A 13,620-nucleotide genomic window follows, 5' to 3' on the forward strand; every position below is an offset into this window, starting at 1 on the left:
TTTGATTATGCATAGGTTAGGAATCTCCAAATCACATAGTTTTTAGTATGTAAGCAGTTTAGAGGTACTAATTCACATCCAATGGCTTGGATCATCAATATGGCACCCCTGTCGTCCAACTCAAAAAAAAGTGTAACTCTATAATAGTTACACCAGGTGCAACTTTACCATAAACATTAAGTTCTATTAAAGTTAACATACTATGTATCTTACAATGATATCAAGATAATATGAACATTTAAATGTTCAAGTTATTCGTCTAGTCCATTAACTTGATAAATGCACAATTGTAGCAGGTATCTGTATAATCTCAGTTAAAATTTTTCATATAAAATATGAGACAAACCAAAATCTTCAAGATTTCTAGAGATAAAAAACCAATGAAAGAATTATGTTACTACACATTTAGCAGTTTCCAATTTGGTTTATCCAGCATTCAACAGTAGTTAAAATCCTACATATTGATATTCAAGGTAAGGTATTTTCAATGTCAGTAATTTTAGGAGACTTAATATAGGAGTACACAAAAGCACTCTATTCACAAAAGAAATAGTAATAAATTATATATATGATAATATCAAGGTTGGCGGAACCGTTCCGAACCAGGCGGTTCCGCCCGTTCAGAGCCTTCGGACCGTAAAAACGAGACGCGTGCCGGAGCTAGAGAAGGAGAAGGAAAGAGAGAGCGAACGTGGGAGGGAGGGAGAGGGAGAGGTGGCGGAAGCCAGCGGAGGCCGCAGAGGGCGAGGTCGCGGCCGGTTCCCATGTTTCTAACGAAACAGGGGTTCGACTGTGGCCTCACCCCCACAGCCCTCTACCCGGCATCCGCCACCTCTGTCCCCCTCTCCCCCTTCTCCTCTCTCTCTATTTTTCTCTCTCCACGGTACCGTGCCTCGTCGGTACAAGGCCCGACACGGCCCGTACCAACTCGAGCTGCCGGAAAACCAGTATGGTACCCGGTACGGTTCCTCCGACCTTGGATAATATGAATTGCACTATTATGGTTTTAGGAACCTAATATAGTTCAAGAAAAACAAATTTTGGTTTAAGAAACTGACATATTCACAGGTTAAAGTAATTAATACCACTGAAGACAGCAATGAATTTTGAGACCGGAGTAAGAACTGCGCAACTCAACAAATAACAATAAATTTTACAGGCAAGCTTAAGTTATTTACAGTTTCTGGGGACTTGCTGTAATGAATCTTATCTGCCTTCATCAATCCTAAACCATGTTCTGCACTGATACTTCCTCTATGTGTTGAGGTCACTCATAGACAAAAGGTTCAATTTGCGCAAGAATCTGCAAAATTTACTTGCACGTGAGACCACTGATATAGTAACTAAATATCAATTCTGATATGAGCTTTAACCACAATGAGGAGATTTACATTATCGTCATAGTGAGTTGTTGAGATATTTAAGTGCAGATTTCCATCTCCCAAGATGGCCATACCCCACTAACCTTAACTGTCTCGCCTGAGATGTGAAAATGAACACATACTAGGTCCAAATAATTACCCAAGAACTACAAATTCGTACAGCAACATTGGTTGAATTATGAAAATAAGAGAGACTAAATTACAAAGACAGTGACAGTTTGCAAGCTACATTCACAATACTAAATTGAAGTAATAGTGAGGTTAACTACCAAGCCGTGCACGCATTCTTCAACAATATCATAGAGATTTTCAACAGGTAGTGATAAGTCATACTTGTAGACTGCTTCCTGCTTTCACCATTGCTTCTGATAAACCCTGCCAACACAAGGCTTTTCTGAACATCAATTCTGATTAATTTAAGAACTTAGTCACTTCATTGTCAAGTCACCAATAACATTTTAAATTAAAAGAAAAAGGGGAATATTTTTATAAATGATGGTGATGGAGTATTTCAGATCACTCCAGGTTGCCCAAGATGCAAATGACATAAAACTGAGAAGAAACAAATCAAAAGCTTAGTGTCCATGCTCCAGATTAAATTGATTAGAGTCATTAGACCTATGATCTATGTGTGGTGCAATATAAAATGGAGATATTCACATCCACAGTACATGAAGTTTTTTGGTAGAATGCTTCCATAGTCTAGGAAAGCACAGATTCAATCCAGAATAACATCATCATCAGCAGCAGCAAGACTTTTCCCACTAATTATGGGCTTGGCTCTAAGTATAGAAGGCTCAATGAAAATATATAGGCAAAGTTTGGCAAGAGAAGGGCTTGTCATGAAAATATATGGCCAATCAAGAGAAACCTACATTATTGGCTGCAGTTCAAGTTCACAGAAACAAGATGCAACCATCCAAAATCCCCCTAAATCATTAGGAGTCTAGATGAAAGTTTAAAATGATGACTTTTGATAAATGGAGTTGCATCATCTCAAAGGCAAAAATAAACCAGAAAACCATATAAAACACTGTGCAAAATTTCAGTCCAAAATACAGACTTTGAACTATTTAATACAGCTAGCCAAGTATTATAGACTTATAGAATATTAAGCTTTCATAATATTTGCAGCATGTGAATGACACCTACTAGATTATTAATCTGTCAACATGGTTGCATGTTCCCCTATGATTTTTCATATAATTTAATCTTTTCAAAACATTGAACATAGCCATATCTTATTAACTTCCATGATAGATCACTTCAAATTATGCGATGCCCAAGGTATAACTTGATGATTTTGAATAAGTTAATGATATGCATTAGTACGAAGCAAATAATTTTTTCTTCAATATTAAAGACCACTATTGGCATAGCATATCTTCCGAGCCAGTGTAAGCTGGTTAAACAATAAATGTGCCCCATTGGCTCCTAACCAACATAAGCAAAACATGCAATATTTTAATCCTTGTTGAATGTTTTGTTTGCTAGTTTATTTTTCCTAGTCCAGCTTTAGTCCACCCTTAAAATTTATGGTACCTGTGATCTTAATTTTGGATCCCACTCCAAGGAAATATCAGGGAGTGGAGGAATTAAACAGAGGAATCATAAATTACGGCAGAGACATGGTAGCAAAACTTTCAGAAAAAAAAAAACTAGAAATATAAACTATAAAAGACAAACCTCACGAATTTGCCAAATGAGGATGCTTGGTTAATATCTTGAGCTATAGCACCATCTAATATAAGACCACCTTCCATTTGAGCGTATAGAACAGCTTCAAGTTTTGCTCTACAAATTTTTACCAAAAGAAGATGGTAGATCTTAATACTTATGTCATACTAAATGAGAACATTGGAAATAGTGCACAACATTAGAACAATTTGAATTTTAGTAAATAAAGAATGTTAAAACATATTAAAGATATTATTTGAATTGTAGTAAATGAATTAAAAATGAATTTCATAATGGAAAAATCCTATCATGTAATGTTAATCCCAAATGGCATTGTTAAGTCAAAAGCACCAATTAAGCTATATCCAAAACATGTCGCAGTTCAAAAGGATTTTTGTCCAGAAAGTTAACATTTACGATTTATTTTTCTTTCATTGGGCAATTCAGCTTTTTGGCTTATATCCGAAGGCATAACATATAAACTCAACAACTTTCCAACAAATTGGGTATAAGAAAATACAAACTTATAGAGTTAAAAAAAATAAAACCAGTATCTTTTTTCTTTTGAATGACATGATAAGCAGTGCTGACCTCAACCCATAATATCCCATAATCAATCTTCATTTTGTAAAACAGGAGCTAACTTCAATGTACAAGGCCTCACTCCAGAGACAGGCACATGTTGTTTGGCTTTTCTCTGACATGAAGGACAAATAATGATGCTGGAAGGGTAAAAAGATAGGAGTACCTACTATAAAGGCTTATACTTATGGATGCAACTCAAGGTTTGATATTATATGAACTTGTAACTACAATATGCTGATATTTATATCTTAAAATTGCATAATTGGTGATATGGGAATTAAATTTTATAATATTAACACTTATTTCATAGAAAAGGTTTGTTTCCTTGTACACATTGCACCTTAAACAATTCATATGGAATGATAATTTGGATAAGATTAGAATTGATCAAGATGAACACTCGATTATAATTTTGGCATGACTGAATATATTCTGCTGACTATCAACACAAATTACTAATGACTTATCGAATCATGACAATTTGTGTGTCTGTACACCATCACATTAGATGATGATTACAATTTGGGTACGTACTTTGTCTCTTTATGTTAGCATACACTGACATATTGGTGCCTTGATCACCTCATGTCATGTGAGTGAGTTATGCACTTTTAAGCAGATAATATGCACACTATGTTTAAGCTATTGTTTGGGTGGCAATCCTCGACCAACCTGCCAACCCAAGATGAAGTTAATGGGTCTGGGATGGGAGCCATTGGTCTGGATCATAAAATGGGTTGGCACAACTAGCCCACTTATTAACCAGGTCAGTCTGGGTCCATGTCAAGAAGCTTGAACCGGACTAACCCATTTAATAATCAGGCTGAGTTGACACAACTAACTACCCGGACTTGAAAGAAACCTATCTATTATCAAGCCATTTGACTCTATGGATATATTTGATTATATCACGTGATAAACTTATGTTTACACAAAAAAAAATATACAGCAATAGGCTAATCAGCTACGAAATAAAAATACTATTGGACACAATTACATGCCATGAATGTAGTGGATTAATAGTAAAGAAAGAAAGTAGAGCATTGATCATCCTAAAATACAAGAGGAAATTGATGCTTATGGTTAATGATGCCACCAACTTTCTCCAGTAGCATTTGTTCTGCTAGTAATTAGACCTCTTCCTTTGCCAGGATTGTAGAAATTCAGTGGTGTTCCAATTTGTGCTGATGTTATCTAATGAACTAATGTTCCATTTTCTTTGTCAGGTCATGCTTCTTTTAATACCTATTCTTATTACTTTGTGTCTTAGGTCTGCTTGCTTCCTATTCATGGTTTGCCTACTCGATATCTTTTTCTTCCAACCATAGTAATGTCGCCGAAGAGCAAAGGGCTCGATTATCATAGTGTCGTCTTTTCTTTTATAGCAATATACATGTGGTTCCACTATTTCCCAAAAGAAATTACCTACATTAGCAATAAGAAAAAACATACAAGCTTTTATACTGACATAATCTGCAAGGAGCCACCAGTTATATTACATGAGGTTGTCATTGCTCGGAAATCCAAAAAAAACATAAGTTGGAAACTAAACAAAAACAAGAAAGGATAAATGCCTTGAATAACATGATATAAGGTACATATTAGAGAAAGCATGTTACACAATAAACAGAGGTCGTGATTGTCAAATATCAAGGTGTCTGACTTACTTATCATATGACTCGTCACTACCAGTGGTCTCAATAAGAACATAGAAATCGTATAATGAGGATGGAAATGGATTGCGAGCTCCATCCAAGTGAGCTAAGACCTTCATATCCAGGTAAACAGAAACATTAGAAGTCTGATATATAAATAACACCTGGAAAATTGAGTTTTTAAACATTTTGACTTGAGAAACAGTTATGAACAGTCAGAATTACATCAAGAAGCACAAGTACAGCTTACAGATTAAGAATAGCTTCCTAAATCACCATCAAAAATCTCATTATTGTGGAAGACATGCTAAACAATCTTGATGAATAAAGGTTAAGTCCAGAAAAAGTAGATGGCCAACGTGTTTTATGTCGATTATCTTCATCCCTAAGAAGCTTTCTGTTGAGAGTCACGAACACTGTAAAGAGAAGGGAGAGGAAGGCTTGGATGATAAAACCTCAATGCATTTCGACATTGCCTTGCTAGGTAAGTGGTGGTGAAAATCTTACAAGGTACAAAACCGCCTGGGAGGAACCAGATCGTGATAAGCCACTACTATTAAAGAAGGAGATCTGCCTCAGGTTGTAGAAGTCGTCCAGTTGGTTCTAGGGTTGATGGTTGGCAGACACCTTCTGTGTACTTAATTCCCTAGGCTTTTTAAAATATGTGATAAAGAGGATGGTCTGGTCTACAAACAAGCTGGAATCAGCAACGGTAGAAAATTACGGTCTGCCGAACCTTATAATCTTCTAAATTTTGGTAGAGGATGACTTAACCCAAATTATGAAACATACTTGAAGAGGTCTGTCTTACCTCAGGGAATGTCATTTGCAGGTGGAGATGGGATGACTCTTATATTCTCAGTTAGATTCTTCAGTAAGTTTATCAACAATGGAGGACTCATTTCAGATAGTCAATGCCAACTCTCTGTGGAAGTGCCCAGTCCCAGAGAAAGTTAAAATCCATGTGGCTAGCAATTATTAACAATAAGCTGCTGGCTTGGAATTACCTATGCAAGAGGAACGGGATGGCTTCCCAAGGTTGTCTCTTTTCTGCCAGTCATTTAGAAATGGAGAGCCACCTCTTCCTTAATTGAGGATCCATCAAATTCATTCGCCAGCATTTCAAACATATTAAAATCAGCATTTCAAACAACTGCCTAGTGATCTGACTCTGCTTCAGTAGTCCTGGAAAATCTTGGAGGTAAAGTGCTTGAATTAAAAGGTACAATTCTCTTGTCTCAGCAATTTGCCAGTGCATCTGGTCAGGGAAGGCTGGGTAAATTTTCACCAAAAAACGCATCCTTGAAATCCTTCAGAAAATTCGTGCTTTGTTGTGTGATTACAACAAAAACATTCTAAAGAAAAAAATCTTGAAAAAAAAATTAGGTCCTTGTTAAAGTGTTTAAACCTTGCAGGGGATCTTCAGCCTTTTTTTCTCCTTTTCTGCTGGTGGGCGCTGCTTTGTGGGGCTCTTTGGTACTTATGAAAACTTGATTGTGGTTAGCCTCAGGAAGAATGGCAATTTCAAATGACAGCGTAGACTTATTATAAAAATAAAATTTGAATCTGAACCAGAATTTGCAGATGACAAAATGCACCATTAAATTTATGATTCATATTACAACTAATTATGGTGAATCAAGAAAACAATAAGAATTAAGAAAATAGATGCAACTGCAAACAATGAAAATTACTACAACAAAAACAGCCTTATCCCATCAAAGATGGGATTGGTTATAGAGTATTAAATTAATCAAGGACATGTTGTGACTAAGATTGAACAAAATTTTGTAACTACCACTTAACCTCATGTCAACCTTATATAAGTACACAACCACCCTTGGCTTATGCAGCTAAGCTAGTTAGGCTGTGGAAAAGGCCAACCAGAATAGGTGCCTCCTAAACTCTAATCCAGATGCCAAAGCTTCTAGTACTAGTTCTAGCACTACATTACAACTAGAACTAATTCCACAGTATGCCAGAACCTCAGCTACTTGAAAATGCAAGGTCTTATTATACCAGACTACCCGTCAATTAATTCCAATAAAAAAATTAAAATAATGACCTTTCAAATATTATTGTACCAAAATCCACATTCCAATAAGTCTAAAGCTTAAATCTCCACCTTGCTTCATCTGCGTCAACCTGCATCTTTCCATCTGCCCTATCCTTTTAATAAGATCTTTTTACTCTTAAAACCTATAGATCACCAACCATCTAGATCACCAAACATCTGGATCAGTATTTCCCAAAATTTATCCTCTATTAGTAGAGAACTTCCAGGTTATATGTAATTTTTCATTTTTAACCATATCCTTCATAATCCCTCATATCTTCATTATTGCTTTACCTTTTGTAAATGCATTTCTCTCATTGTCAAATACTTCAATTCATACAACATAGCTAGTCTGATTGCTGTCTTACTACATTTCTCCTAAGCCTCCACAACAAGCATCTGTCAAGGCTCTACCTACACAGCACAAATGATTCACACAGTTGTTGTTGCACTCTCATATATTTCTCTAATGATGCTATTGTTACATAGGGAATAGATCTCATTTTTATGGAACACTAAATAACCTCAAATACTTTTTCCAGCTTAATAATGAGTAGTTCCTCTTTTTCACCCTAAGCGTTCCCACCAACTGTCGAGGCAAGAAAATCACCTTACCTGTTAATTAACTACCATCAGCACCCAGTCATAACCTGACATAGTGTTTCCCTCTCACCCTTTCTCACACTTCCATAGTGAAGCTAATAAGTTATTCACCACTACTTACCGTCGATTTATAATGATGCATTTATTAATGTGCACAAGTTTTGTTTCAACATTCAACATCAGTGGCTAAAAAGCCATTAATACCACTACTAAAAAACCATTAATATCCTAAGAAAACTAGTCTGGATTTCAAGCACCACAGACATATTAATATAATATTTTAACACAATGATCCACTGAAATACCTCAACTTGCATCTGAATTTCATTTAAACAAAAACAGCACAGTTGGCAATTAAAGGCATTAATGTCTTACAAAATTATCAGAAAATAGCATAAAATACACTATAGATGATGAGCAGATAGATTGAAATTTACCAGTAGAAGATGTTTCTAATACAAAAAAAAAAAAACATTCACAGTACACTGAAACTTACCATATCCATAGAATCTCTATCCATAAATTCAAAGGCAGAAAGAACCTCACCTAGTTCCCTCTTGGCTTCCAGTAATAATTTCTGAAAGCATAAAAAATAAGACAACTAATAAGTATAGGGTCAATGGATTTTGAAATCATCAGAAATCATGCAAAAGACAAAAAAAATCAATAATAAACAAAATTACATAGGTGTTTTCTAATGGCACACTAATATTCTTAAAATCTTCTCGTAAAACAATATAGAGTACTTGCATAGATAAATCACTTTCGCATACATGTAATACAAAACAAACACAAAGATGTAAGCATAATTATAAGTTGCATCCATAAATAAACTAACCATTTAAAGAGTTTAAGCATTGTTAACAATTAGAGAACTAAAGCTTTTCCTTGAACAACCTTAGAAGCTAAAGTTGACAAAATCATAGGATGATCTCAAATATATTGCCTGACATTCAAAATATAAAAAGAATGCGCTGTAACCATTCTCAAAACAAAACCATAGCTTGTTAGAAAACCTACCTTACAATTTAGTCCACTTTGAAGGTTCCTTGGATCCCAGTTTTGAAGCCCAGGTCAGAAGATACTAATTGAATCAATATTGGCAAACATCTACTTTCACGAGTTGATCTATGCCCATACACAAATGTAGTTTCATAGGAGCCTAAAGTTGATCTTATCATTTCTTGTAAGGGTAAGTGCACCAATCCAAGATATTACGAATCAAGATCTACTGGTAGTAGTCAACCCACACTATTGAAAATCCCACATGAAACAAAAGATACATCAATTTACCTAGACAAGCAAGCAGTTATTTTCATTCAAGGAAATTGCAGATATAAGGATATACAAAACTTAAAAGTTATAATAAAATTGATGCAAACAAATGTGTTGAATTAGCGGACTCACAAAGTGCCAAAACTAACAAGACGATTCATATAGATTTCTATCCATAGTTATGTAACTTGACAGGCAAGAGGTGGAAAAGATCTCATGTCTATGTCAAAGGGAAAGAAATTGCTCAGTTGGTCATGATTGTGGAAGACCAGTAGAATCACAATATGCAAGCAACTATGAGAGAATAAGTCGATTAAGGTAACACTGGTGCATGGGGATGTATGTCGCAGAGATAGTAAATCAAATTACAAGTATCTCAATGGGGTGGCAATGGTAAAGTGGACAGTGACCTAGGAATGCTAAAATAGGATAATAAAATAGTAAACTGAGTGGTGAAAAAGGAGAAACAAGATCATCATTTAAATTAAGAAAGACAAAATTAAAAGCCGCAAGTAATGCATAATGCATCCACAGTATTTTAACTATAGATCTCTGGGTGTAACTGCATGATGAGAGTCTAAGATAGGCTTAAAAATCAAGAAAAGGAATAATGAGAAAGCAACCACTCAGCCAATGGAAAGGCTATAGGAGAGGGTCAAAAACTACACAAACTGCAGAGCATGAAAGGTGGACAAGGTTGGTAAAGAGAATAAAAAAGAAGTTGATGTCACTAGACCCCTATATCTATCAAAGTAAATGATCATTGTATACATATCCTTCTTGATTGTACTAGAATAAGACAGTCATAGCAGGTGACCTATAGCTTTGGCTTTCTCAATAAGATAAAGAAGATCTAAACAAAAGCAACCAATGACATAAAATTAAGAATAGGAAGGAGATCAATAGCATGAATTTTGAAAAGGAGACATGATCATTTACGACAAGGGGAAGCTAATTTAATAAAGTATATCATAATCTAAGAAACCTCCAATTCTTGACTGAAGGTTTGGTAGGAAGAATCACAACAAGGAGATGATGGTACTAACTCCAAGATGTGATAAAGTTTGCTCTCCTTTTTTTTTTGATAGAAAAAGGATTCACTCAAGGCACACAAGAAAAACAAAGAAAATGCAGAGTGCTGCAGGTCATTAGACATCTCAAAGAAGTCAAAAACCGAAACTTAAAGACCTCTAGAGAACGAGAGTAAATTGATGATATAAAGACTTTATAAAACCTTAAACCTACAGACTATTATGCATGAGATGTAATCATGTAAAACAAGCATCGACATCAATTAACAAATATATTCACAGCCACTTAAAATCAGGGGGAAACTAGAATGTAGCAAATTATAAGGCAATTGGAGATGATAGGCTCAATATCGGAAAGAACTGCTGATCGATGATGACAGTAAACATGTTCAGGCCTACAAAGTGTAGATGAGGTATAAGAAACATAAGAGCCAATACAAACCGAATAGCTATGTTAAAGGTGTATAAATTGTATAAATAGCCTAACATGCAGTATTGTAGAATCCGAAGACACTACTGCCAATACTGAACAAGAAAGAAATATGGCAAGATGCTTATGTTATTAAGCAACCAGACCTTCTGTTGATCCCAATCAGCTTGCCTAAGAGATAATAATGCAGAGCTTCAGAAAGATCAAAAAGATAGTTTAGACATGACATGATATTAATATATCAAGGCAAGAAGTTTAGACATAACATGATATTAATATATCAAGGCAAGAAGTTTAGACATGACATGATACTAATATATCAAGGCAAGACACTGAATTCTAGAAATACGATAAGAGGTGATATAACCCAGCAAAAAAGATCCAAGAGTGTAAAGGGAGTGACTTGACAAAAAAATAGTTAAGAGTGTGCTATTATAGAACAACCTTAAAGGTAAAAGAAGGGTCACTAATACCTGTCGTAATAGTAGAGGTATTTATAGCAATAATGGCGGGATAAAGCTAAAAGGCTGCTTGATCAAATGGCACATCCTTGGTAGCAAGAGCTTATTGCAGAGCTAATTAGTGTGGTAGGTAGCTGGAGTATTCGGTGGCACTAAAAAAAAAGGGGGGGGGGGACTAAAAATTGATTCAAGAACCCTAAAGAATCAGTTTTGCTGTTGTGTATAGGAGTAAGGAGAGAGTGACTGTGGACACATAGTTCAATCTTCAACATAAGAATATAAGATTAAGAACAATTAATAGAGCTTCCAACAATTTATATATCATTGATCCTCAAGAATATACTTTTATAAGGATATAAAAGAAGCTAAACTCATATCCTTCAGCAACTAATATATGTCTGGATTTGGCACTATTAAGATAGCATGAAGTCGAAGCATTAGAAAAGTGCTTAATATATCATATTCTTAATGGAAAAAAATGAGGAAGTGCCATTCCAGCATCATGATCTTCCCCACAGTGCAATCCAAATAGCAGTCCAAAGCTTATGCAGAACCTGAAAAGTTATAGACATGCTTCTAGAGCTGAATGTTTAGCCACTGGAAGACAAAATTTTGCAATATGATTATTTAATAAATTTTGGAGGCCTTAGTCACCCCTTGATCAAAACAAAGAAGAGAAAAGAAAAGAAAAATATTTTCTCCCATCTACAAATGTAGAGTTTTCCACATCACTCTTCCTTACCATGACCAGAGAGGCAAAAATCTTAGTTGGTTTTTCATTTTCCCCTTGGCTAAAATGCCTCCTTAAAAGGCTCTGTCCTCACTGCTATCACTTCTTCAATAATTCTTAATTGATACTGCTTAATTTCGAACTAAGATTGGGAGCCTATGGAACTTTACCATCAACACATTTTCCCTTCCCATCATTCCAACGAAACCTAAAAATAATTTGATATCAGTGAAGAACATTGCTACTATTAAATTCTTCACCTGGTTATGTAACCATAATAAACAAATAATTATGCATTTAAATTTTCAGGTACACTATTAAGATTTGAATTTTATAAACAGAAATATAAATATAAGGAAGAATTTCATACCTGACAGCTTAAAAAATCTTTACAGGCAAGCAGTGCAAGATTTGTTGATAATAGCTTAGGAGGGCTAAGTATTGAGACCTTCGTGACAATCCCCAAAGAACCTTCACTGCCTAAACCAGTTATATTATTCATATGCTACTATCCTCTACTACCAAAATTATGTATACACAAAGCAAGATCTGATCTTGATATGATTTTATGTGTACCAATAAATAAGTGCTTCAAATCATATCCTGTATTATCTTTGCGTAAAGTCCCAAGCATGTCAAGAACAGTTCCATCAGCTAGTACAACTTCAAGTCCTGAAATATATAAACAAGGTCTTAAACATCTAGTAGGAGAGATTATGAGTGGCAAGATATATGAGGAAATGTGCAAAACCATAACGGAATCAATAAGTAATCAAGAATTTATTAACAAATACAAAATATAGAAGAAATTAACTGAACGAGACAACCAATAGAGTATACTTTGAAATTTAATGAATATGCAATATTTCTTTTTATTGCTTTACATTTATTGGAAGATGCTGCCAAAGAAAACATCAGATAATATCTCATCTTTCCTTACAAATCTAACTCAACTTCTAATAAAATACAAATCATAGTTGAGTCACTATACAGATCAAGGTCCGCCGTACCGGTACCGGTCGGCGTACCGGTGGCCGGCCGGACCAGTATGGTACCGGTCCGGTCCGGTAACATACCGGCCGGTACGCGGTGGTTTCAAAAACCACAGCACGAGGCGCTGTGGTTCTAAAAAAAAAAATCGTACCGGTGCGAACCGGCCGGTTCGCACCGGTACGAGGCCGGAACCGGCCGGTATGGGCTCCGAACCGGCCGGTACGATTTTTAGTGGTTCCGGTACCGGTCTAGGACCGGACCGGTATGTACGGGCCGGTACGGCATTCCATGATACAGATCTCTCAATCAACGAGAAATACAACTGTACAACTCAACAACTTGAAATAATCATAACCAGTGCAACAAGAATTGCCAATAACAAGCGAATTAACCATGCCGTAAGCAGAAGCACATGCATAATTCACCTAAAGATGAAATACATCGGTGTAAAGATAACACTTTCAACTCAGATTGTTTCAGCTCAAATGAGTCATGCCATTGCAAAGGCATGCCAATATTTCCACTATGGAGATTATAAGTAATCTCATTAGGATCCATAGTATATGAGTAGCTGTTGAACAGGATAGTGTATGAACAACATGTGTTTGATGTCATACTTTAGGCCTACTTATCAGTAAGCATTAGATAAGTGAACACCTACAAAGTTCCAGTATTTTGTCTTTCACAATCCCCAATGACTGCCGTACAGCTAAAATAGAAAAGGGGAGCACAGAGTGCTCAT

The 13,620-nt window shown here is 35.6% G+C and overlaps 1 protein-coding gene across 1 annotated transcript in view; it reads right to left on the reverse strand.

Moving 5' to 3' along the window:
- The window catches only part of LOC103717795 (probable D-2-hydroxyglutarate dehydrogenase, mitochondrial), a 33,817-nt gene that overhangs the window by 1,087 nt on the left and 19,110 nt on the right, over window positions 1-13,620 (reverse strand). The window contains 11 exon segments of the mRNA XM_039134555.1: window positions 1,179-1,270; window positions 1,273-1,303; window positions 1,392-1,445; window positions 1,447-1,479; window positions 1,652-1,726; window positions 1,728-1,757; window positions 3,065-3,176; window positions 5,312-5,412; window positions 8,455-8,535; window positions 12,256-12,365; window positions 12,462-12,557. Coding sequence (XP_038990483.1) covers window positions 1,179-1,270; window positions 1,273-1,303; window positions 1,392-1,445; window positions 1,447-1,479; window positions 1,652-1,726; window positions 1,728-1,757; window positions 3,065-3,176; window positions 5,312-5,412; window positions 8,455-8,535; window positions 12,256-12,365; window positions 12,462-12,557 — 815 coding nt within the window.

Source organism: Phoenix dactylifera, chromosome 16 (assembly GCF_009389715.1).
Source record: "Phoenix dactylifera cultivar Barhee BC4 chromosome 16, palm_55x_up_171113_PBpolish2nd_filt_p, whole genome shotgun sequence".
NCBI lineage: Eukaryota > Viridiplantae > Streptophyta > Magnoliopsida > Arecales > Arecaceae > Phoenix > Phoenix dactylifera.